We start from the raw sequence: 26,440 nt of genomic DNA on the forward strand, positions 1-26,440 counted from the left end.
ATTCAGACAGGTTCTTGCGACAGTACTAGTAGTTCTTACCCCTGAAACACTGGGTCCCCCTGAGCAAGGCAAAGCACGCAGAGAAGAAGCTGTGTGTTGCCACCTAGTGATGAAGCTCTAGGTAACACAAAGGGCTCCACTTCTGAGCTGCTCAGGAGAGAATATGAGCCTGTTTCCTACTTGGTTTGCACCAGTTCTGGACTGGAACAACCTTTTGCGACAGTACTAGTAGTTCTTACCCCTGAAACACTGGGTCCCCCTGAGCAAGGCAAAGCACGCAGAGAAGAAGCTGTGTGTTGCCACCTAGTGATGAAGCTCTAGGTAACACAAAGGGCTCCACTTCTGAGCTGCTCAGGAGAGAATATGAGCCTGTTTCCTACTTGGTTTGCACCAGTTCTGGACTGGAACAACCTTTTTTTATTTGTTCCTGCTTTTTCTCAGGTCCAGAGCAGCTCAGGAAAGACTGAAGCCTGATGATATGAAGGAACACAAACAGGCATGTAGGTAAGGAAAAAACAGAGTTGCTTCACCACCAGCAGGTCTTTCCCAGGCTTACCGCACTGCCCATTTGTCTGCCTCCTCCAGTCCACGCAGACCCCATGGAGGCCACACAAGGCTGCATACATCTGCATGCTCTGGCACTCGGTGCTGGGGTGATGTTCTGAGCACCCACTGGCCACACACGCCTCATAGTAGGGCTGTGGGTGGACCACGCCATGGCACTCGGTCAGGTTCCTTCAGAAAGACAGACACGGCATTTGACTTCCTTGGCTACTTTCAAGGAGGAACTCAACTCAGAACCAAACCTATCCCCACCCACAGAAAGCCTGAAGGTAAAGCTACAACTACCAAATGTTCTGATAGGCAATAAACCCAAACAGCTCAATTAAAAATTGAGCTTCACCTCCCAGTTTTACTATGTTTTGAAAGGAAGCAATTTTATGTTGGACTGTTACTTTCAAAGAAAAGTCTCCTGCATGGCTCAGCTATAATTCTATATGCTGACATTTTTATGTCAGTGTGTTTGAAAATCCTGTTCTAAACCACAATATTATTTTAAAACCAGACACAAACATTTGCTTACTATATTCTGACTGTGTTCCTTTTCATGCAGAGCTTTCAGATAGTGAATTATAGCTATATCATGGTTGGCTTCTCCAGAACTGAAAGGCAGAGGGAGTGCCAAGCAGCAGACAGTATTAAGGGAGAACTTATTTTAATGATGCAGCTGAAAAATATCTGCCAAACTCAGGAACATTCACATATCAGTTCACTGCTCAGTTTTTCAACGTATGTTACACTTCATCTTTTCATCATGTCCTATAAGCAGTTCACCCAAGTCATGTAGCAAAGCACAAAATTATCCCACAGACTTAATTTTCTGGCACTTTTAGGAGTTGTCTTACCAGATGATTTTACACAGATTGGAAGGCTCACAGTGCTGATGATATCCAATCTCAGTTGGGACACCTGGATTACAGTATCTGTTGGTAGGATCTGGGACCTTCCAATCTAATGCCATCTCTTTGAAGGACTCAATGACCTCACCATTTCGCTTCATAGCATCATCAGACTTGTGGTTGGTGCAGGTCCCTGGTAGTAATATAAAAGCAAAGTGACAATTTGAGGGCAGTTGGTGCTGATGAAGCTGCTTTTAGAGAAAACCTGGAGGGAAGTTCTCTTTCTTGTGGGAAAGAAACAATACGTGGGGTCCTGGGTGAATTAAAAAAAAACAGTTTGTAGGAAGAGAAGGCTAGAAGAAATAGTTTGCCGGTTACTCATGAAAACCAAAGTTGACATGTTGGTCGATGCACTTCTACTGCTGGCTAAAGCAACTGAGCTGGCTCTGACTAGCACAGGACTCTCCAGGTTTCATACATTCCCATACTGAGTAGATGTGGTCAAGAGCAAGGGCTTAGAAAGAGCCTATCTCCAACCCCCAACAGATTGTGAACAAAATGAAATGAAGTGGCTTAAAACTTTTTGTTCTGACACTGTCTTTCCACCAAATAGAGATAAATTTGTTAAAATTTGTGAGAAATAGAGATCAGTGGAGTTACAATTATTTAGAGATGTTTACAAGGGGAGAAGAGAAAGGAGGAAAATTTGTTTCATTCATTACTATCAGCCAATGAGGGCACTCACCACACAGTCCCATGGTACTGTTATGAAACTTCCCAAAAGGGAGTTTTATGTAAAATGCAAGTCGACTGTAGGAGACGTAAACTTCTAATTCCGGTATTTCAACTATGACGTAAAGACCAGAACTGGTTATCTTGATGCCATTCTTGAAAATGTCTGGAACAACTTTCTTATCATTAAACAAAATCTTAAAAAAAAAAAAAAAAGGAGAGAGAAACGAAAGGTCTGTATGGACCTCCTTCTGTTGAGTAAGTTATACGGTTTGTGCAACTGGAAATTAGAGCAGCACAAATTCAGATCTCAGGTGCACTAAATGAAATCTGTCAGGGGCAGTCATTTAAGCAGTTCTCTATGATTCCTTTCTAATATGTTGTAATGTATATTTGAATACTCATGTCAGAAGAAAAACACAACTTTCAATTAAGTGATCATTTCCCAAGTTCTTAGAATATACAAATTTTATATTTTTTTTTGACACAAAGGAAAAAAAAGGAGAGAGAGAAAGCAATGTAATTGCATTTCCTAGCCATTCCTTATTTTACAAGCTTCATCCTTTATAACAGGACAGTAATATAACTACAGCAAAATAATACTGAGAATTCATTTTAACACAATACATTACCAAGTTTGTTTCTTTTCCATGTTCCATTGCTCGTGTCAGAATAACAACAGAGTTGGAGTGAAAAATGAGAAGGGACATTGAACAAATTGCTCCATCAGCAGCACCACAGTAGTAGTTGTCTATGTGAATCCAGAAGTTGTCAGAGTCAGGATGAATTGACTTCACAAGGACATAGGTGCAGTTTTCTTTGAAATGGTAATATGTTCCATCAAAAGTCACATAATGCTCATTTCCCCATCCACTGCAAATACCTGGATGACAGAGCAACAGACTTCAAGTTTGGCTTCTGAGCTTCCTGTATGTACAAGTTGTTCTTAACTCTTTTACTCATTTTCAGTGAGAGCTGGACTAACCAGCCTGGCAACGACACTCTTATCTGCTCCTAACAGCCAAGGTTTTAGATGTGACCTTTGTTCCATTACATACTACTGAATTAATGACATAATATAGGTGTTGACCACATAGACATCTTTCTTGAGGCCCAGCTGAACATAACATAAATTTCAGGAATTATCCTGCCACAGTACTTACACTGACACTCAAAGACTTCACAGCAACCCGTTTCATCACGGTGTTTCGCGAATGGGAAACCATTGACACAAAGCTTCAGTTGCTGAGGAGGACAAGTCATGCTGGATAGTTCAATATTATTTCCTTCTCCCAGGCAAGTGGCAATCTGGCAGTTTCCAAAGTTCCATGTTTCTTTAAACTATTGGCAGATTGGAAAAGTAGAGGAGAGACAAAGTAATTTAACATAATCTTTAAAATTACATTCAGCAACTATACTACATACAGTTAATTGTCTAGCATGGCATTATTTTTTATCTACTCTTTCTCTGGAAAGCAGGCAATATGAAATATATAGCAATAAACAGAGCCTCAATGCCTACTTCTGTTCTACAATATTTTTATGGGACTCAATATTAAGGTTCTGACTACTTCTGATGATGCAATACTGTCAGGTGTCATTTCCTAGTCTTTGTTCAGCTTAAGTAGTTCTGCCATCATACAATCATTTGGTTGTTTCAGATGAACTCCCGCAATTATTTGTGGGTTTTTGGTATACTTTAAATCATCTAATTCAGCCACACCTACAGTCCAGCTACAGTGGTAGTTACTTGCATCAGAGGAGACCACCAAATCTTGGCTACAGGCAATGATATAGCTGAAGAAACACATCTTCTTTCAAGTCTCTCACCTTTCTGGGAGGAATGAGCCCGAGACAATCTCTCACAGGAGTCCCTGTGGAAGAAGGAACTTGGCTTGTTGCACTGGGAGCCGATGTTGGTGGACAGGCTTCGGAGTATGGATCACAGATTTTGAGGGCTTCACTATGACCAATTTTACATTCTGCCCAAATTAATTCAATCTGACATGATGCATTGCAAATGGAGTAAGCACAATGACCCGATATATTCACTGGCAGTGAAACATTTTCTCCTGCAAGGCCAAAACCCAACTGTTAGTGCTGAACTGTGCATGAAACTGGTATTCCAGATTACAAACCCTTGTTTGGGATTCAAGGTTTGTGCTGGAGTCCACTGAAGTTAGCATCTGGTATAAGCTTCCTTACACCAGGGATATCCAAACCAGGACACAGCTATAGGCTATGGGAGAGCTGTAGTTCTGAAGGGGTTAATTACAGTAAAGATGTAGTTACCGTTCAAAGATGTAACAACTTGTGGTGCGTAACAGAAGCAGGCTGAATGAGCACTTGCTAAAGCACTTTATCTAACAGTACATCTTCCCACATCAGTGGTGTAGAGAACAATTTGCTTGGTTTCTCACCCATTTTTATCAAATGTCCATTGTCATTGCAAAAGCAGGGAGTGGCTACCACTGGTGATGGAGGTGCAGATGTCACAGGTTGCATATGTTGTTCTGCAGGAAATGAAATCAATTAATATTCAAATTTACTCTATTTTCAAGCCCTGTGGCATCTACTACATTCTCTACAACCACAAAAAGAGAATAAAATAATAATCTTTAACCCCTCACCACGTCCTGTACACGTATACAGTAAACGCATCCTCCCTGTATTATATACAATCTCTCTATTACACCATATGCAACTAGAATAATACACACACACACTCCCCTTTGTAGTTATTTTTTTCCTATAAAAAATGCTATAAACTGCCCTTCTACTCTCACTTATTTATTCCAATTTAGGGTTTCTTTGAATTTCCTGATTTTGCAGGACTTCACCTGACTTTGGGGGGGTGATTTCCAGTAGCACTCCATTTTGCCTTTTAATGCCTTGTTGTGAAGTATCTGTTGGTTTAAATACAGACAGATCATTTAGAACTACACCACCTACACTCTGCTTTCAATAGTCCGACCTTTCCTAACTATTACTCCATTATATTTCTTATTCTACTTGTTAACATGTTTAGTAAATACCAAACACACAGGCTCACCATCAGGTCTTTAGCTCTTCCACTCACTTGAGCAGAGAACCTAAATTTTAATTTTCCTTGTCTGCTTTGTATATTTTTTTACAAGGCTAATACACATCTTTTTAGTCGCTTACTTTAGTTTGTTATAACTGGCAAAATTACACCTTTTCTTTGTCTCTTTTTACTTCCTATTTTCTGTTCATCCACATCCCCTTCAACTTGCAGCTTCTTTTTGGCAAGAAAGTAAACCACCACACAGTTTTATTTTCTTGCTCCCCCAATCCATTTGAGACTGACTTATTCCAATGCAGAAAACAGTACAATAAGAACCATTGCATGATACAGGTGATGAGAAGAAGAAAAACAAGGTTTACAAGCACGAATAACATCCTAACACCACCAGAGTATCAACTGTGGTATGTCCAAGGTTATTGTAAAAGCTGTACTGAAAAATTCCTGAATGTCTCTATTCCCTCTTTACCCCACTGACAGTAATATTCTATAAAAATTACACTTTTATTCCCCACCATGAGACTCACAAACTCTGACCCTTCATTCCTGAATCTTCAACTGCCTTAAAATCTGTGCTTATTCTAGACGTGCAGGAAGAGGCTTTTTCCAAGATGGCAGAATGTTATTACCATTATAGACTTTTATAAAATCACCAAATCTAGTACCTTGTGCTGGTGTGGATGGTGTTCTGCAAGGGACAAATGTTCTAATGATCTCTCCGTTAGGGCCGCAGACAGCATCACCGCACTCGGTCCCATATATTTGGCTGTATACAGTCTCATTTAAGGTGTAGGTCTTTCCATTGTAGCAGCAAAGGCAATCTGAGGCACCAAAAGAGCAAATGCCATGGTAACAGGGGACATTTGTAATATACATACAAATTAAAAGAAAACCAAACTCTGGATTTATCCTTCTGTATCTCATATCATCAAACATGAATTACCTGACTGAAAAACTTTCTCAGTTTCTACTTGAGAAGTTGCACTGGGAGTCTGCCTCATTTATTTAAAGTGGGTTGGATTTTTGTTGTTGTTGATGTTTCTTGGAGTCAGCTTGCATAGAGAAATTACCGGCTGGTGAAAGCATTATAACTTGTGCTGACCTCACCCAGCATTCCCTCTTGACAGGGAATGTGACTGGGATTACAGCCTTGCTAAGTGGATAAAATACTGGCTCAGAAGGTGTTGCACAGTCATTTCCATCCACTGGTGAGGAATATGCAGTGATAAACAATTTCATTTAAATATATGAGAAGGTCTCCAGGCTTTGGAGAATGTACATTCAGGAATCCAAGGGAATATACCTATTACTGTAAAAAGAAGATGAGCAAAACTGAAGATGTGTTGCCTGCTGGGTCATCCTGCATTTTGGGATGTGGTTTCTCCCAGATGTGGAAATCAACTGATACCATACCTTAAGCAAGTGTGGACTTTAGGCACAGAAACATGTCTCTCATAGGCTAGTTGTACAGGCTTATTATGAAATTAATGGACAAGAAATAGGACCTCTACAAGATTTGCCCTGTTCTAAATGTGCTCATTAAAACAGGTACCAGGAATGACCTGCTTCAGACTGCTTTCTGTCTGTCTTCACTGACTACCAAGGAAGTGTAAATGCGGACAAGCAGTATTTACCTGGGAAAGATGAATGCCACATTTCACACCCCTCTCCTTCTTTCCTATTATTATCCTTTAGACAGTTCTTCAGGTCAAAGGCTGCATTTCACTTATCAAAGTATACCTGTACTGTGTGCACCCACCTATTGAACTAGCTAACTGGACTCCTATTACAGATGTAATAGTAACATGTTAAGTTGGGTTGTTTCAGTCCTATCATCACTCAGTGAATGGTGAGGGTGATGGAGTTACCTTTGGAGTCTTCAGTACATAGTTTCTCTTCAGGATCGCTGAAGGTAAAGAGAAAAGGAGAAGACTTGTTTTATTGACTTCAATCACTGTAGAATAACAATGTCTGCAGCAGTATCTGCTTTTACATAAAAGCCGGCTCCTGGAGGATTTCATGATGGTTGCCACTGAACATAAACCAAACATTGCCTAGCTTGTCCTTCCCAGTCCTGTTCTACCCCTCTCACCATAAACTGACCTACCATGAAGTGCAGCTGGGAAGGGCGACACACTCCCTGCTGTCTTCATCAAAATATGGCTTGTCAGGACTACACTCTGGGTAACAGCCTAGAAAGTTAAAGTAAAAAAAACATTCTTAGTCTGCTTTATGTAGATCCAGGGAAAACAAATAAATACCTCTACTAGATGCAGATTTGATCCCAAAATGAATGTGATCCCAGTATTAATGTTCTTTCTACTACCAATTATTTTTTCACATCCTCTTTTTCCCTTTCTCCCCAAAGTTTTAATTAACTCTGTCAACAGATAATTATTCTTTGTAAATTTAGACTGAATGACCTTTTTATCTCTCCCCAGATTTAAAGGCAACAGGCAAATTACACTATGAATGGCACCATCACATGGGAATTAGCCCAGGCTAGGCATGGTCAGTTGAGTTTCTGGGGCAAACGCTTTTCAACCCGGATGCTTAAGATACTTAAAACCAGACTAATAGCTTCAACTCCCATAAACTGCGTCAGTCATGTAAGAATTACCTTCTAAACTGTACAGCAAGTTCCCACATTTGCCTTGTGGGTTCCTGCAGGTCTTCAGACAAGGGGCTCCACAGGGTTTATAGAACCACTCATGTTTGTCGGGTGGATTGTAATAATCACAGAACACAGCTGGAACAGAAGAATGAAAAACTAGTAAGTCTCAGACACTAGGCAGGGGTTATTTGTTAAACCTTCTAAACAAGAACTTGTCAGATCACACATGCACAGCAATGTCAGAATTCTGCTCTTCTTTATCTCCCATGTGCCTGAGAGCATGGAGCACTGCTTTTCTGTGTTCGTTTTCAGTGCAATACTTACGGCAAATGGCAGGTGTTCTCCAGTCGATACAGACACCAGCTCTGCTACAGCTTCTTGAATAAGCAGCAACTGAGGTACAAAAGCACTCACAGTCTCCAACACTGTCACAGCCACAGAAGTCAGAAATACAAGATTCATAATATGGTATGGGGTTGACCTATCAAAATACCAACAGATCTGTTACCACAGATGTACCTGCTGCATTGTGTTTTAATGAGAGAAAAGGGCTCTGAATTTCTGCCATCCACTGGCAGTTTTTTTGGCATAACCAGAATGAGTGTGTGGTAGACCGGGATTGTCAGGAAGGAGCTATGATATTTTCTATTTTCAGCTGCCTGGTAGAATTGGACTGTAAATCTTCTCATGTGTGTAATATTGGCATTTATGCTCATAATGTTTTTCCAGTGTAATTTCTGCAAGACTAAACTACCTTGCTTTGGTTTAGCACAGCTGTATACCATGTACACTCTCTAACTGAGAGATAGTGATTAAGTGAATATAAAAGGAAATCTTATTTCCACTGGACTTCGTGTCTCTTCTGCTTTAACCTGTGCCAATATGAACTAATCAAGGAAATTAAGCCAAATTTGCTTTTAAAATGGCTTATTAAACTGCATTGAAGATTTGTACAGACATTCTCATTAAGAATTAGTAGCCTTGTTTCTGTTTAGATTAATGTAATTTGTGTCTAAAATAACCCAAATAATTATTCTCTTTAGCTAATTTGAATAAACTTTCCCAAGGATCCCCATACAAATGTAAGTTCTATACTAACTTATCTCCAGATCTTACAAACTGATACCTAACTGGTGGCCAACTATTATCCTTTTTATCTTCAATTGCTCAAAATAGGCACTGCTGTTTTCTCAATACTGTGCAACAGGATTCAACCTGCACAGCTGTAAAGTGAGGTTTTGAGAGAGGTAACCTTTGTACTCGAGGATGCTGTGTAGAAGCCTTTCACAGTAAAACTTTGTGTGCAAATGTGCTGCATAATAGCAACAAACACCTAGTGTGAAACTACTGAGGATGAGAGAACAGGATTACCTTACTGTGACAGGCTTCAAAGATGCTACTCTTAATAATGCTGCAGTGTTTCTGTCCCAGGACAGACTTGAAAGGCTGATCGGCACACAGGTCTGTCATGTTTATATTTGAGCAGGTGCTTGTTATCTTCCAGCTATTTCCAAATTCCTGGATGCTCATCTCCACAGACTGCCCTCTGGTTGTGAAGTCATTTCTTGAACGGCCATCAAAGTCCCCACAAAGGCCACAGACTTTTCCCTGGGTAATTTGCGTAGGCACAGGAAACGGTTATTTTGAGTGCAGCTCACTGGCAGAAATAAACTAGAGAACAGGTTAAGGCAAAACAGCTGTATATTTCTAAACAGCCATCAAAATACTGCTTGGAAAAGGCTGGACTTCAAGTGACAAGATCACTCTTGTGATCCAATGCCCTCCAATGCTGCAGTGTCTGGCTTTACTTCTAGTTCCAAATATTCTGGAGTATTTCATACAGACTGAACAATGAAATAAAACACAAGACATGGTCTGCTTGCTTCTTCTTGTCCACTGAACACTTTTCCAAGCCCTACTTTTCAAACTGGGGTTCCAGCTGTGGATGTGTAACTTTGACCTTGAAATCATAACTCTCAGTCCACGCCATACCTACCTGGAAAGATGGTGCCACATGAACCACAACAGTAGTCTTCTGGTCCCACATGAAGTTCATCCCTTGATTTGTTTCAATCACAATGTAACCTCCTCTGAGATCCACTTTGTAATTCTTCTCAGCTCCTGGATCAGTGGCTATCTCCTGAATTCTTCCTTCCAAGAGCCTGATTTCACTGCTCTACAAGGAACAGAAAATTAGTGTAACTTGTCCTTCATCTTATTTTTCTGTAGTCTTTACATCATGATCTATCACTAGACATGTCAGACTCATACAAGACTCACTGAGTTTAAGGGGAAATGTCTGCCCTTGCATGAAAAGTCTTACCTCATGACCACTGAAATTGTCATTCTAGACAAAATCTGTTCTGCTGGCACAGGAGCTCTGGAGTGCACAGGCAATCGGGCATGCTAGAACATCCCTTATCATGCTGCTCTGTTTCACCATCCCCTCATCTCCTACTATGGGAGAAATCTCTTTCGTGTACACTTTGGGGAAATGCTAAGCCTGAGCTGGAGGGAAGTTCTTCCCTCGGTAGTTAAACCTGCCCTGTGCTAAAACCATGGTACATAAACATGCTACTCTAAAAACTTTACCATCACTTCTATACCACTCATGTCACAGATGTGAATCCACAGACACATATGCACGTACATAGGCTGCTGTTGACTCCCCGCATCTCTCCCCTCACCTGCAGATTGCCAGCCCTGTTAATACCAAACCCCTCAACCTTTCCCGGCTTGCCTGCCTCTGCTTTCTGGCTGTTTGATTTCCACAGGTTCTAGCTGCAACTGAGTTGGAATATAAGGGGATACTACACTAACTGCTACAAAATCAAGCCTACAGCTCCTCAGTTACAACCAATTCCAGACAAACCTCAAAAATAAGTGTGATCTTCAGGGAGCAGATGGAGAGTGACTTCCCACAGGCATTGTTCTGAATTACAATTCGGAAGGTGCCAGCATCCATGTTATTTGGGCAAAAATCCTTAGAAAAAATAGATAGAATTTCATTAGATCTTTTCAGGCAATTAAACCAGTCTTAAACATTCTCAGGAGCTCTAAATGAATGACACTCCAATCCAAATTCTGCTATTTTGACACTTTTTTATTCACCAAAACTCTGGAAATTTTAGAAGGATCTGGTGGCAGGTTCATACTTAACCAGGAATTTCAAAAAGAAAAGCTAAGGAAAAAAATATGACCTTTTCATGGCACCAGTCCTGCACAGCCAAAAAGATAAAAACATATATTTTTTTTAAATTGGCAAAACCAACTACAATTTGGGGATGACAGGATGTCTCACTGAGTGCTGTCACACTACATGGAATGATTACATTACATGAGGCTCACACGTCAACCTCTCTGTACTTCTCTCACAACCAAAACACAGTCAGTCTTGGGTGGCTGAGAGAAACACTTCGCTTTTCAACACCACACCAGTCCTTTTCCCTTGCAGATGCTGGAATCACGTGAGGAAAGGGCTGTCCAGACCAGGAATTAGTCGTTCAGGATCACACAGTGCCCTCTTGTGTCACCTCTGAGGGTTAATTGCTTTGCTTTTATATGGGAAATCTCACTGTACCTGCTCTAGGTACAAGAAGGGGGGAGTAGGCTCTGCTCACCAGTGCTGATTATTTTGTGCGACACAACCCTTTACTCAGACTGAACCCTACAGTGTAACCTGTGAAAAGTGTACGCATAGGAAAGCAAAAAAAAAAAAAAGATACCTGAGCGAGGATATAGTCACAATCTCCCAGGAAATCAAACTTCTCCCCATCAAAGCTCATGTAATGCCCATTTCCATACACAGTGCAGGTTCCCTTGCAAGGATTGTCTGTGCAGTTCCACTGTCTTTTGTTACAGGTGCTGGGAGGTGAAAGGCAAAGAATGACGATCTTTGTATGAAGCGTGTTTTTAACTTAATCCCAAACAGGGGCAGAGTAATTCAAAGGTTTGTCTTTTGCAGTACTTCAAAGGCAGCAATCATTTCTCACTCTTCTTGGCTTACTCTCTCAAGTGTTCTGAGATGGTTTACTAATCAAAAAGTTGATGTTTACTACCAAGACACGTTTGAACTTTTTCTCAACTTTATTCTATTTTTTTCTTCAAATATCTTTTAAATCATTAAGTCCTGTACCACGTGGTCAGCTCTGTTCCTGATTGCAGTGGTGTGAACCAATATTACCTCTGCCTTCCCTTGTGGATGGGTCCTGGCTGAGACAGAGTTCCTTTTCCCCACCGCAGCCCACACAGTGCTGTGCTTTGCACTGGTAGCTGGAAAGGGGTTGATAACACACCAGGGTTCTGGCTACTGCTGAGCAGTGCTCCACAGCATCCAGGCTCTCTCTCTCCAACATTCCCCCTTCACCAGTAGGTTGGGCTGGGCAAGACTTTGGGAGGGGACAGCGCCAGGACAGCTGGCCACAGGGATATTTCATACCAAATCATATCTGCTCAGCAATAAAAGCTAAGAGAAATGAGCAGTAGGGGTGGTATTCATTATTACAGTGTTTGTCTTCTGGAGCAACTGCTACCCATACTGAAGCCCTACTTCCCAGCAAGTGGCTGGACATCACTTGCTGATGGGAAGTCAAGAACAGAACTTTTGTTTTCCTTTGCTTCCACATGCGGCCTCTGCATTTGCTTTATTAAACTGCCTTTATCTTGACCCATGAGTTATTTCCATCTTATTTTCCCCCATCCCATGTCCTGCTGAGGATGGGAGTGATAGAGGAGCTTGGTGGGCACCTGGCCTTCAGCCAAGGTCAACTCACCACACACTGACAAACTTTACCTCCAGTTCAGGTTGTCCCCAGACAGAAGATTTTACTTGTTATACCCTTGACACAGAGACTGCAATTTTTTCCCCATGTGTCTTGTTTTCATAAGAAACAAAAGCCCTCACTGCAATGAAACCTCTTAATGTCCTCTGTGATAACAACAACTGCTTGTCACGGTTTGGTTTCACATGTTAAACTTGGTTGATTGTACCAGTGGTGATCAGACTAAGCTATTTCTGGGTATTATTTTCTATGCATCCTCTTGACAGGATTATACGGCCTCATCTTCACTAAATAATGGGCAAGGATTCAAAACATTTTACCTACCACAATCAGTAGTAACAGTGAAGTCTGGCAGAGTTATACCAGCAATTGGAGCAACTAGATCATTCATTTATCTTATTTAAGAACTGCACACCTGGAATCACTGCATGTTACTGAAAAATAATTGTGATTCCTCCGTCCTCTAAATTCAGTTCTTTTCTGAGGTTTGGCTGTGCCTGACAAACACAGACTCATTTCCCCCTTGTAGAATGACCTGTCACAGACCAATCTGGATGAGGCTGGTACTTCTAAAGCTGGTGTGGAAGATGTTTGCAGAATTGATGGAAATTATTTGACAGAACTTGGTAGCTCTTCTCCCCAAGTGCAGGCTCATGCAGCGTGTTGCAGAAAGGAAATTTTTTCCCTTTTATTTTTACTAGAAGCCTGATGGCTCTAATGAAGAAGAGTAAGGCTTCACAATGCATCCTGCCCCATGGGCACACTATGCACTGTCAATTTTAACAATTTTTGTTATAAAATAGGCTCTCTGGAATAACATACCATGTGTTGCAGTCCACTTTGATGGTTTCTCCAGGTTTATAGAAGTGTCCTCCATGGACACATGGGCATTGATCTTTGGGAATACATCCTCCACTGCCATCCAACACCAGCCCATCAGGACACATGCAGCCAGAAACACATTCTGTGACATACTGCGTATATAAAGATGCAACACAAGGCAACTCATTAATGCACAGAAAGCACAGGGAACCAGCAGAGGTGCTAGCTCTGGATGCCAAACTTTTGGATTTTTTTTAATCCCGTAACTGTAAGTTAGTGACAATCAAACTACAAGTATCACAGCTACGTGGGTAGCTACAGAATTAGTTGGTCCATAAACAGTGTAACATGTTACTGTCAGCGTTTGTTAAGAACAATCATACATGCACAGTCATGCTGTCCCATGCTCCTGCTAGGAGGGGAAGTCCTTACACAGTGCATGTCCTGCGTCTTACAACTTTTCTGACACTCTGATCCAATCGCACCAGGACCCGCAGAGCTGCAGTTGAAGTAATACATAGGAGCTGGGCAATCTATATGAGGAAGAAAACATTTTAGGAAGGTAGTTTAGTGAAAACAATAAGGATGACGTCAGCAATTGTAAAACAGAGTGAAGCAGTACAGAGGGCGGCATGTGCCTGTCATTTACAGTTTCTATTAGCTTTTGCTTCTGCCCACCAGCAGTGCAGGCAGATAAATTCTAAGCTTTGGAAAATACCTTCATCTTTTAAAGCATTCAGCAAATTTGGTGACATGTTAACAAAGACAATGATTGTCTTTGACCAGTACATTTCAAGGAGAAGACAAAAATGTGCAGAATACTAATATGTTACAGAAAGTGGGAGGTAACACAGCACAACATTATAAAGACTAGCTGACACCATAATGCCATTATTTAACAAAATCTCACCTTTCACCAGGACAGTTTCTCCAATGCAGTCTAATCGTCCTTGAATGCATTTGCTAAAGAGATTCCATAAAATGAAATACATCAGCTCTTTGCACATTTCTCTCTCACTAGAGAGAAAGGCACTGCAAAGCTTCACTAGTCAACAGCAAATTCCTATCAAAATGAATATTTGGTACAGCTATCAGGTTAACAGACATGAATTACTATCCCCAGAAAGAGGATTAAGACATCCAGCTCAAAGACTTTTTCTTCATCTGCCACTGGTTTACTGTGTTTTCCCTAAATCAAGTTTTTCTTATGCATCTGTTCTCCACCCTGTGAAGTAAGACTAAGACATTCTTAAATAACAGATCTCTTAAATTACTAAATGAATCTGCATTTTTATAAAATAGTCTAGAATCCTCAGAAAAAAATATGGGAGTTGGAAGAGAGAGAGGGAGATAATGTCTAGACATCTAAAGATACAAATAAATTGTTTGAATAAAACAGCCTTCCCTGTATTTGTTTGCATTGCTGACCTGCACTGGTTGAAAATAAGAAAATGACAGTTGTTTTTAATTGCAAATGAAAATTAATTAGGATATTTTTATTTTTAGTATTTTCCACAAATTTTCCCTCTCTCTCTCTTTATAAGACTTCATTTAAAAACCTGAGATTTTGGGGGGTTTTCCTGGACCGTTTGTATTTTTTAAATAGTCTGCATGATGGTGTGCTGGAGGGTGGTTTTTACTTTGCTTTTTCATTTAAAAGCCAGAAACTCCCCCAAGCCCTCTGTCTTGTAGAAAACTTGCTCCCATTGTATATGGGATTTCTTACACAACAGTGAATTTTGCATGGACATAGATCGCAAACATTACTTAACATGTTTCCAGGTTCTTGTTTGCTAGCAGGAATATAAGATCTTAACCTTTGCTGTGGCTTCACTTCCTGCCAGGGGAATATTTGCTTTGGTACAATTTAGGAGAAATTTGTCATTATTCCTTACGGTAAAATGACACAATTTGGAGATTAGAGCAGGGACTTCCCCGGTGAGCCCCGAGGTCCCCTGGGTACACAGCCTTTGCATCATCAGCGCAGCTTACCACATCAGTTTGTCCTCTTGGAAGGAGTTGCCAGGCTGAACAATCTTGCCTTTGTAGTAGCAGGGACAGTCATCTGGAGTCACACATTCCTCCTCGTCATTCAGGTAGGCCCCTTCAGGACAGCCACAGCCCTCCATTGGAGCAATCCGAATTTTACACAGTGGATCAGGTTCATCCAGCGAGTGGCAAGACTGGTTACAGTACTTCACGCTATAGTTATAAACCATAGTCTCAGGACACTCCTCTGAGGGATCTTTGCAAGAGAAATAAAATGGATGTATGGCCTTCTCTGTGTAATCATCGCTCATGCTGTTAACGCAGCTTTCTGCACATTGGTAGCCACAAATGTGCTTTATTCAAACTAAATGACTGTCTCCCAGTGGTCTGGGAGATGTCTGTTCACATAGCCTGAACTATGTGACACTGAGTACTGAAATACTCAGCAGGGTGTAGCTTGACTGAATAAGGGAATCAGTGTAATTTTTTAATTTGTACAATTTATATTTCTATCTTATGCCAAGAACTGAAACCAGTAAATTCCGACTTGTCCTTGTAGTTAAAAATTAATTTTCTGTCCTTTACTAATGATTTCATTGGCTGAGAATAATTTAAGAGTTGAGCATATTTTGTAAGGGGTAAATTTTGTCATTAAAAGGTTAGCGTCGAGGAACTCTGCTAATCACTTGATGATACCAAAGAAAGTGTGAGTGAATTCTCACAGAAGCCTTGAGGAAAAATCTTGTTCAAGTCACCTTTGTGGAAATGAGAAACAACAGTTTTTTCTTAGTTTTCTAAGACCTTTGGGTGAGCCAAACAGTTAAATACCAGAATATAAAGAGTTCAACTTATCTTGTAAGACAGTGAAAAGCTGGTTAATTTTCACAGGCTACCAAGACTCAGCACCTTCAAAGATTTGCCATATAATCTTCAGTAGTGATCCATAAGGATGGCATATCAATTTTGTCAGGAAATATCACCCGCATTAAGGCTGGGGTTTTCAAGAAAGTTTAGCATCTACATCCGTCTGAAATGCAAGGAGAACTGGGGATCTAGATAACTTTGATCTCTTTCCAACCCACATCCACAGATTTAACCCCACAGCTGTTTTTCAGATACACACAGAGGTACTAGAAGGTACAGGGGAGTTGTTCCTGGGCAGTTGTGCTGATCAACTTTGCAGCAATGTTATCACCACATTGGCAATAGGTCCCATGCTTAAACAAAGCTCTGTATGGTTTTCCAGTCCATGACCACAGTAAAATTTCTTAGATCAGTTAGTGTGCTAGGTTTGTGTACACATTCAAAACCACCACCTCCACAATCAAATCGGTTGGGCTCCTGGTCTTAGCTGGAGCAGACAAGCTACCCAGTGTATAAATCAGGCAAGACACATTCTCCTACTTTATAGACATACTATGAAGATGCAGCAACTGGTGTTTGTAAATCAAAATAGGCCAAATAAGAAAGATGATAACTCATGTTGAACATGAGTTTCCATCAGATTTACCTGAATAGGTGTCTCAATTCTTATGAAATAATGTACTTTGTTGTATCAATGTAGTTTATGTATCACCTCTGTAATTTTTCGTACAGGAAAAAATTTTGGTAAAGCAAGATCTAGTAAGAAAAGGGTTATTTGATTATACTACTCACGGTCACAGATTGGTAATCTTATATTACATACATCACAACTGGAGATGTGAGTACAGAGAACATGAGCATACCAAAGATAGCTTGAAGCTAGCTTGCACAAGGAGAGGTTAAAAAACCAGTGCTGTGACTTAGCAGAGGCTACTAACCCCAGAGGTCTTCTGGGTAACCAATAACCCAAGTAATGGTTCCTCTAAAGACTGTGTCACATGCACGCACTGCCAACTACACCTACAAACTGTAGGGTTTTTCATACACCCTACTGACTGCAATGCAGACTCCCCCTTAGGATATCACCTGCCTTGGATGCTGTCTGCAGCCCAGCACAGCAGGTTGAAAAGGGCCTTTCCAACCCCCGCAATAGGACAGACCACTGAGAGCGACTGTTCCGGCCCATTTATTCTTTCACTCATGAATAGCACAACCTTCAGTCTTATCACAGACAAGTTCCCAAAAGATTATTTCTTCTTAAATAAGGGCTAAAATATTTGTACTGATTAAGCCATTAGCATTTTTTCCCCAAGGTTACTGCACTGAGTCAATATTACCTAATGTGCCGTAAATCCACCAATTTCAGTCTAACCCATGCTACAAACCAGTCTCACTTTGTCATAAAAAATGTCAGCAATTCTGTGTTGATAACAAAGATTTCAATAAACAGGAACTGTGTTTAGTAAATAAAACTGCATGATTCTAAGAGAATTTTCTGTGGACTACACTGTGTTCCCTTTGAATTATTTCGGCCCAGGTTTGTTAAATGGTTCTTACTGCGATCTTAAATGCCTTTGACAAAGCACCATACCAGTCACATTGTTTGTTTCTATTACGTATCCCAACTAGTCTCTAAGTCAATCAATTAAATAGATTATAGCTGCAAAACTGCATAAAAATAACTGTTGTTATGTTTCCTATTCAGATGTGTTATTAGTCAAAAAACCCGTACAGCTATTTTCATGTTGCTATAAGCAAAGCTCATTTGAACTATCTGGTCATCAAAGGAAAAATGGAAATGTTGAAGTAAAATTCAGAAGCTTGGACTTTTGGGTGTTATTTTCATCTCTGATACCATCTCATAATGAATTCTGCCAGTACCAAAGAAAAATACATTTATTTGCAGAGTTTGAAACTAGGATTTAGTGACAATGTGTATGTCCAAAAAAGTTCATTCATTTGTTAGATAGTCCTGAGATGAAAATGCCTTTATACACTTTCACATTCCCAGATATGACCAATATATATTTATTAAAAACTATTGTTATTTTACTGTAACACAGAAAAATGCAATTAATGAGAGTGATACCATCTGGATGGGATATGTCTGAGAAAGAGGGCTGAAATGAACTGCAAAAAAGGTATCAGAATTAAAATACACGGGGATGCTGATGTGTTCAAAACTAATCTAATTGCAACTCCTTTTTGTGATTTGATTAATACACCTGTTACTCTTGTTTTTTACACAAGGAACATGCATCATAAGAGCATGAAGTGGACATGAACTGATTTTGGCAGGCAGAATTTTTTTATAGACTACATGCTTATTCTATTTTTCAAAGACCCTCTAACTTGATGACTAAGCACAAAAGATATTGACTGCTGCAGACTGGGCTCTCCTGAAGCTGTTCCCCCACATCCCTACCCAAAGTATTTTAGGGTGCATACCACAGATGTCCTGTCTCCAGCCTTGCAGGGATATGCCTGCTGCAGCACAGTCTCTGGAGTAAGTAGAGAGCACACTGCACAGTGCAACCTCACTCTTCTCAGCATTACAGGTGTCATACATACATTTCTAGGGGACAGAAAAGGACATGGGTATTATTACGCCCAGCTCACAGAAGAAACAGGGAAATATAGCAATTCAAAAAGTAGTCAACCTATTTATAGTTTAAAAATATTATTACCAATGAAAATTAATTTGAAATATCTATAAGAGAAAATGTATGCTAATTAAATACTACACAAACCCGAGAAACGGGAAATCGATTACAGTCGCGTAACTGCTATGACATTATATCTAACACTCATGAACAGATGAACAATAAGAATGATAAGAGTACCTATAGTTCATTAAAGCACTAAGAAATGTCTATACCAGCCACTCATGAGGATGTATAATCTTGGACATGTCAAAATACGTCATCTGAAAATAAACAGGGCTGAAAATATTGCACAGTGATGACTGGCACTTGTGCACCTATTTAGTACGTAGATAAGATACAACTAATTAAATGACAGGTGAATAACAGAAGATGGTTTATTAGGGAATCCTATGTAGTGACATCCAAAGAACCAGTTAGAAATTATAAAGGGGCTTTAAAGCTCAAGTTCTTTTAACTGGATTGCTGGACAGAAAAACCCAGATGTAGGCAGTGACTCAGTATGGTCAGACTGCATAGATGGTGACTTAGCCTGCCATTACTAATGTCATGGAAAAGGCTTCCATGAATCATGTTTTAAAATCTGAGTAGCAGAGGTAACAGACACATCCATAAGAAACTGGTTATTACTCTTCCTTAATTGAAAACTGCGAATTCTGACTTTACTTACAGTTAACATGAATTCTCAAACAGGCATTTTCTGAGGGAAAATTGGGAGAGGTAAAGCATAACCAATATTTTAAAGTTACCTGAAGGCATCTAAATTTTAGGCAAAATTTCAGGCTCAGGTATTTTCTCAGCAAGTTATATCACACACACACACCACCCATGAATTTTCTGCATTTTGCAGAAACTGCTTGACTACTCACATAAATTTGGCAACTCTCTAGCTCAGCCAAGTTCCTCAATAGCATTATGGAGATGTACACCAAGAGTACTTATGGGCAGCTTCTTGCATTCTGAATACACAGAGACTAGCATGGTTCCACAGTGATAAATGGGATATAAACAATGTAAATATAGTATATATTCTCCTCTTAGACATGAATTTTAAACCAAGTCAGAGGGAATCCATGCGGCTCAGTTCCACACAGAAACACTGATTTGACTTTTCAAAGAGTGAACAGTTTTGAAGAAAAGTAAACCCATTTTTTTCCATTTGACTCTGGATCATGCAACAGAACTATCAGTGATGGCGGTCACTTAATGTTTTCAGGACTGCAGCCAAAAAAGTCCATCATATCTTGCATAAACTCTCATTTTGTTATTTTTCTCATCAGTGAACTTCTTTGCAAACAGGCTTTATTGTAACCTTTTTCACTCCCCTAGACCAGACCACCTTCATGGCAGATCAGCCTCTGGACTATATTCAACCACCCAGTTAGAGCAGTGTCTTACCTTGATGTACACAGAAGGGTCTACAACAGAATGGCAGGCAGCAAACACACTGCTTGTGTTAGACAGAAGAGCACACCAATGCTGGGCAAATTTTTCTGAAGTGGGAAAAAGCAGCATTGTCCATAGTCACTTAAACCATATTACTTCTCAATCAATATTCTTATCATGTATCACACAGAACTAGAACGTCCTGAAGTGTTCAGATAATTCTGGAAGGAAATATGGGGCATGAACACATCACAGTGATAAGTTGGATGGATGACCAGCCATCTCCCTAAATGAAAGGTTTTACCTTCCAAGTACTGACATTATTACTGTGGCTGGATTTGCAGAATATCTGCAAAAACTCCCCATTTTCATTGTTTTCCATCAAACTTTCCTAGTTCTTTACAGTCAGGCAATTCGTTATAGTCAAGCAATAGCATCAAGCATGTGATAACCAGTAGCCGAGTGGCTATGAGCTGCAGCTTTAATTACACATGGCAATACCCAGGAGAGTACAGTCTGAATCCTGTATATTTTCAAACCTAGTCAAAGTGAGAAACCAGGCAGGACCCCGAGTACAGTACAGTGCTTGCTGAAGTCAGGGCTGTGGAAAACTTAGTCCTTTTGACTTCAGTACAGCTGTAACCACCTAGACTGGATAAAGATCTTTCCCAAATATTGACAACCCAGTATGCTCTGCCTTAAACCTAAATTGTTCTCATTGATGCAGTGTGTGCTTTTCAAGTTATCAGTGAAGATGTTGGCTCTTTCTCCAGCAGTGCAGTCTTTTTTGTTTTAAAGGCAAAGCTGACACCTTAAAGATCTGCAAAACCCAAGGTGTTCTCCCTAGTAATAGCCTCAAAGGCAGTGGCTTCTGATGTTTATGAGACTGCTAAAGCTTTTTTGGTTATCTGTCATGTGAAAATTATCTAGCACTGATAATCCAGGGATGAAAAGCCTGCTACCTTTATCCACACTGTTTGAACAAGGATCTTCAAAGCTGTCCTCAACATCAAAACAGCTGGCTCTAGTTTTCCATGAGTTACCAAAAGCAGAAGCTGAATCTTCCACAGCTCCAGTGACTGTTCTGAAGTCATCAGTCTGGATGTTATTGAAATTGCCACAAAGACCTTTTGTGGGTGGCAAAAAAAAAGGCAAAAGAAGAGAAGAAATCACTACATGAATGGAAAAAGGAATGGCTTCTCGATGAGCCTCACATGAGAGAAGCCCATTTTCCTTCAGAGTCTTCCTGATGTTCCCACAAATCAGACATGACCCTGTCTTTAGAGTGTAATTATTATTCTTCTGCATCAGAGTAGCACGTGGAGATAGCACAGAGATTGGAAGCTGCTTAAATGTGCAGACAGAGTGCCTTCCCCAAAGGCTTATAAGCAAAGGAAATCACAAAAGCAAAACAAACCAGGATGTAATTCCATTACACACATAGCAAACAGAAACACAAAAAACTTAAATGATGTAAACAGAAGATTGGAGGCAAAACTGAGAACATAGTCTACATTTCACGGGTCTTTGAAGAAAGTCTGCTTTATGGATAGAGTCTAAAAGACTTGCAAACACCAAACATCACAGAGATTATCTGATTTTCTTCAGCACATTGAAGGGTTTGCCTATGCTTTGTTCAGGAAGGCTATAGATTTAACCAGGGGGTCTAACATACCAAAGTCAGTACAAAATAAAAGAATTTGTTCACTTGAAGTGATAGACAAGCAGCTATAACTCAGTTTAAGAGCAAACTGAAACAGCATGATGTGTCCTACCAGATGTGTGATTCTGATAAGAATGATCAACTGTTATGGAGAGCTGCATTACAGGTTTCATTTGTACTCTAATCCGTACTCCGGTTGAGCTCAAGATTTTGATGAAAAATGTAGAGGGTCTGAAGATGGTGATGCCATCTAAAGAGGCGAAAAAGAAAGACAAAAAGCTGTATGTACTTGCAATTCTTTACAAAGCTGAGAAAACATGAACTTCCTTGCACCAGTGCATCCAGTGTGACACAGGAATTACCAGAAAGTCCCGGACATAGTATCCACCTAAGTCAGATGGTCCAACAATGAGCAGGATCTGGTTCTTTTCAGAGAAGGGAGCAGGAATCCCTTTGTAAATCGATGTAGGCTAGCCTGGGGAAGATGTGAAGATCATTTACCTTTACTTACTGGAAGCTTCACAATGAAATTGTTCATGTAGATATTTCCACAGGAACATATTTTTATGGTCTGCAGAGAAGAAGAAAAAAGAAAAAGCCCACAGCAGTGAATGCATGTGAAATGAGACAAACAGCAACATGACAAGCTTCATTAAGCATTAAGAAGTAGTGTCTTCAATGTAGCTCAGTGTCTAGAAGTCATGCAGTAACATAGAGCAAATTTCTAGGCCATAACAAAAACTAAAAACCCTCTCCATAAGCAACAGCTTTCACTGAGTGTTCTCACATGCCTAAGAGGATAGTTACCTTTTTGAGAACTGCGTGTGACATGTTACATGTAGGTTTGGCTCCATCTCATCGGAAATGTAACATACCCAAAATGAGAGCCATCTGAGTCAAACTCCCTCAGTAGTTAATGGAGGGAGACAGCCCTCTCCAGAAGAACACCATAGGTGGTCTGACTTGTCCTTTGGAGATCCCCATCTTCCTTTATTGACTTTAGAAGGAGGTTAGGATGCTGGCTCTCCTCACAAGGTTAGGAATTCACCAGTTAAATACCAGGTGGACAGAATGAATCTGTAAAATTTTAGGAGTGCATAAAAACCACCCTAACTTGGCTTCCACTGAACTCAGTTTGAATCAAGGTATAGTCTTCAACAGAAGAAGCATCTGGCCTTCATTTGTAAAATTCTGCTACTTCACTCACTACATTAGGACAAACCTCAGGACTCATAACTGTCATAAAAAGAAAGGGACCTTTTCTTGTAGAAATCTGTGTCTTTCATAAAGAAACAAATTAAAAGGTTTGATGTCATGAAAAAGAGAAGGAAAGCTGACAAGAATAATTTTTAGCTATCTACCTCTAAAGGAAATGGAAAAGCCGGAATACAAAACAAGTGGAACAAAATGAGTCCACAGCGTTAGAGAAATCCCATCTTTGTACCTAAATAAAAGTGACATATACTTGTCACTAATTAAAGCAAGCTACTTACGGTTCTTCCTAGTGTGACTAATACATTCTTTAAGCAAGTCATTGTCTTTGATGTCCCACACTGGACGATCTCTCCAATCACCACAAATGTGTCATCAGTATTCTGAAAAGATGTGAGAAAAGGGATGTGCAGACATTGTTAGCATGTTATGAAACAGGAGCTAGAAGAGGAAAAAGGTATTTCTGCAAGGCTCAAATGGAATAATGAAAGAATGGAAGTATTTAATCTCTAACTGCAAACTGCTTTATTTCATTGCCCAAATCAATAATGTTCATTGCCTTTCATCTGCACTCTGTTTCCTTGATATCAGCCTATGTGGATCATGTATTTGCAGTCAGTCACATGGATTTAAATCTTTTTTGCAGGATTTTTTGCTCCTTCACTTCCTTTTGACGGTCGTACATGAAGAAAGGTTCAGAAGAAATGCTTAAATCTAAGCTAATATATCCAGTAAGAAAATTAATTTATTTAAAAAAATATGTAAAACTATGTTGAAATGGCAAAACTTTGGGAGAAAGTTATGGGGTTTAAGACTGAGCATGTGTTGAAGTGCTTTGCTGGATTGGTGGCATTTAATTAAACTAAATCATATAAAGCTTCAGCACAGCTTAATGCCTCATGCTACTCGACAGGTTTAGGAGTGAAATGGGAGATTGTTCATACCTTAGCTAAGACATAATGGCAGTTGCCATGAAAATTGAATCTTTTATTATCGAACGTTGTTATATGGAACCCTCCATCTATATTGCAACTTCCAGAGCAGGGTAGAGAGATACAGCTCCAGTGGCCTCCTTTGCAAGTACTATACAAAACCCAAAAAAGAAACACTTAGAATAAACATAACTTTAAAGGAGAAAAGGTGAGAAGACATTGGTATCTGAATGTGCAGAGATGACATCCTGTTTGCCTTTTTAGTTTATTATTTGGCTGCTTATTAAATCCCTGTGGGAGGAAGACTTTCTATTAGACCCTTAAAGTGTCAAGGCTGAATGCCTCTCAATGAGAGAGTTAGCTGCACTATGCTTTGAACTAGCTTCTTCAGAGAGACACAGGATTGGTCAAGCAAGAAATGTTTTTCAGAGCCTAAATCGTTTACTTGACTTTTTAAACAAAGAAAGAACCTCTTCAAGCAGGAGTTAGCAAGATTTTACGTACCAACGCAACTGTTCAACAAGTTCCTGATGCAAAATTTCAGCAACTAAGTGCGAAGGACCTGAGATAATGGGCAGCTGCAATCCTTAGAGCTGTGCACACAAGAACAGATCAGCCTGGCCACATTAGGTCAGGCTTTGTGAGGACTAAATGAGCATGTGGCTAGATGGGAGTCCAGTTGACAAAATGCAGGAAATCGTCAATCCAGAAGGATTTGCAGAACATTTAACCTACCCCACCATGTACCACAGCATATTTCATTCCTCCCTAATAGTAAAGGTTAGGTCTATGGTCAAGAAATGATGCTGTGTCACAGGAACTCAAATGAGACGTAGGACTGTTCATTCACTAGGTGGATATCAGAGTAAGAACTAAAACTGTTTTGAGAGTAATATATAACTGAGCTCTTACCACCTTGCACTAGTGGAGCTGGGTTCAAGCTACAGGGTTTTTCTAAATCAAATCATTCACAATGATCAGGACATTTGAGATCCAGGCCTTGGAAATAGCCTTTTGAAGATCTAGAGGTGGTTGGAAATGTAATTCATTAACATGATATGACTTATTGCCTCACTTCAGTGGCCAATGCCCCTGAACTAACCAGCAAAGAGTCTCGTTTTTCCGCATTCTGAAATCTTGAGCTCAGTTTTTGCTTGCAGTTCCAACTGAGGGTGGTAACTATGTAGGTTGAGGGTTACCTCAAAGTTTTTCTGTACTGTTGAAATTCAGACCCAGGTTTTGCAATATTATTTAAGACAAATGTTAGTAATAAGGGGCGGGGGGTGGGGGGCGAGGGGGAAAAGAATAGAATGCAACTCATCAGCACTCTGAAATAAATGCCCCTGCTTTGTTAGTGGAATCAAATTCACAACAGTACCAGTTTTGGCAGGGAGTGGAGTAAGTCCCACCGGATGAGTAGACTTTGCCTTGAAACATACAGGGACAGCTGTCTCTGGGGATGCATTTCTTGCCACTGAGGTCGTCAAGGATAGTTCCTGTTCAGACACATTGGTTAGTTAATATTCCTTTGCTGAGTCTGGGAAATACCATCAGGGAAGATTAAAGTAAGGAAAAATTTTGCATTATCCAGCATTTCTGTAAATGAATGGGGTGTTTGAAGGAAAACACCACACTGGGTCCTTTCAGGAGCTAATGGATGGGAAACATTTATTACTAGAGCTCAAGTGGAAACAATGCAAAACCCAAAGAACATCGCTGCATGGTACTGGAATTTGTCACTGTGAGCAGGATTATGAAGTGCCAGATTGCAAGGATGTGGGCTAGTTTCCACCTTTTTCTAATAGTGAATCTAACAGAAATCAGACCGTCAGTCTCTACTTCATGTGCAAACTTATACATGCACATACCTGGCAACGTTTTTATATTACACGTGACTTAAGCAAGAGCAAGATCCAGCCTCATAATGGACACCTTCACCTGCATTCTTACCTTCTAGAGAACACCTCTCCTCTTTCCACATCTGTACCACTTTTTCTGTCTAGTGCTTAGAAATCTTTCCCTCCCCTAAACCAGTGTCAGGATGTTGAATCTTCAGAGATCTAGTTCTTCCAAGAACAAAGTTGTTAAATTAGGTTAGAAGAAACAGTTTATTCATTTGGTTTAGTGTAAAATATTAAAGAAAGATAGTTGCCTCTAACTGAAACAACCTCCCTCTTTGTCCCTTCAGGTGTGTGACCCATTGGAAGAAGCGAACTGCCTTACCAGGAGGACAGAAACAACCATCTGTACATGGGGCTTTACAAATCTTGCTCCTTTCTGGGTCGGCGCATGTGTCAGCACAGGAGTTTCCACATTCCATGTACTCCATGTTGTTTGGG

At 40.2% G+C, this 26,440-nt stretch overlaps 1 protein-coding gene across 1 annotated transcript in view; it reads right to left on the reverse strand.

Moving 5' to 3' along the window:
- LOC104508814 (mucin-5B-like) overlaps positions 1–26,440 on the reverse strand; it is a 43,146-nt gene that overhangs the window by 9,529 nt on the left and 7,177 nt on the right. Inside the window, 29 exon segments of the mRNA XM_010150552.1 lie at positions 557–735; positions 1,407–1,593; positions 2,146–2,329; positions 2,765–3,015; positions 3,296–3,473; positions 3,963–4,204; positions 4,553–4,645; positions 5,841–5,996; positions 7,044–7,081; positions 7,283–7,367; positions 7,796–7,924; positions 8,114–8,270; positions 9,161–9,397; positions 9,786–9,965; positions 10,662–10,772; positions 11,515–11,653; positions 13,393–13,544; positions 13,825–13,925; positions 14,303–14,355; positions 15,385–15,637; positions 18,694–18,820; positions 20,307–20,401; positions 21,257–21,421; positions 22,070–22,207; positions 22,459–22,528; positions 23,451–23,552; positions 24,114–24,252; positions 25,480–25,597; positions 26,325–26,440. The exon segment at positions 26,325–26,440 is cut by the window's right edge and continues 31 nt beyond it. Coding sequence (XP_010148854.1) covers positions 557–735; positions 1,407–1,593; positions 2,146–2,329; positions 2,765–3,015; positions 3,296–3,473; positions 3,963–4,204; positions 4,553–4,645; positions 5,841–5,996; positions 7,044–7,081; positions 7,283–7,367; positions 7,796–7,924; positions 8,114–8,270; positions 9,161–9,397; positions 9,786–9,965; positions 10,662–10,772; positions 11,515–11,653; positions 13,393–13,544; positions 13,825–13,925; positions 14,303–14,355; positions 15,385–15,637; positions 18,694–18,820; positions 20,307–20,401; positions 21,257–21,421; positions 22,070–22,207; positions 22,459–22,528; positions 23,451–23,552; positions 24,114–24,252; positions 25,480–25,597; positions 26,325–26,440 — 4,175 coding nt within the window.

The sequence above is a fragment of the Eurypyga helias genome, unplaced genomic scaffold, assembly GCF_000690775.1.
Source record: "Eurypyga helias isolate BGI_N326 unplaced genomic scaffold, ASM69077v1 scaffold10994, whole genome shotgun sequence".
Taxonomy (NCBI): Eukaryota; Metazoa; Chordata; class Aves; order Eurypygiformes; family Eurypygidae; genus Eurypyga; species Eurypyga helias.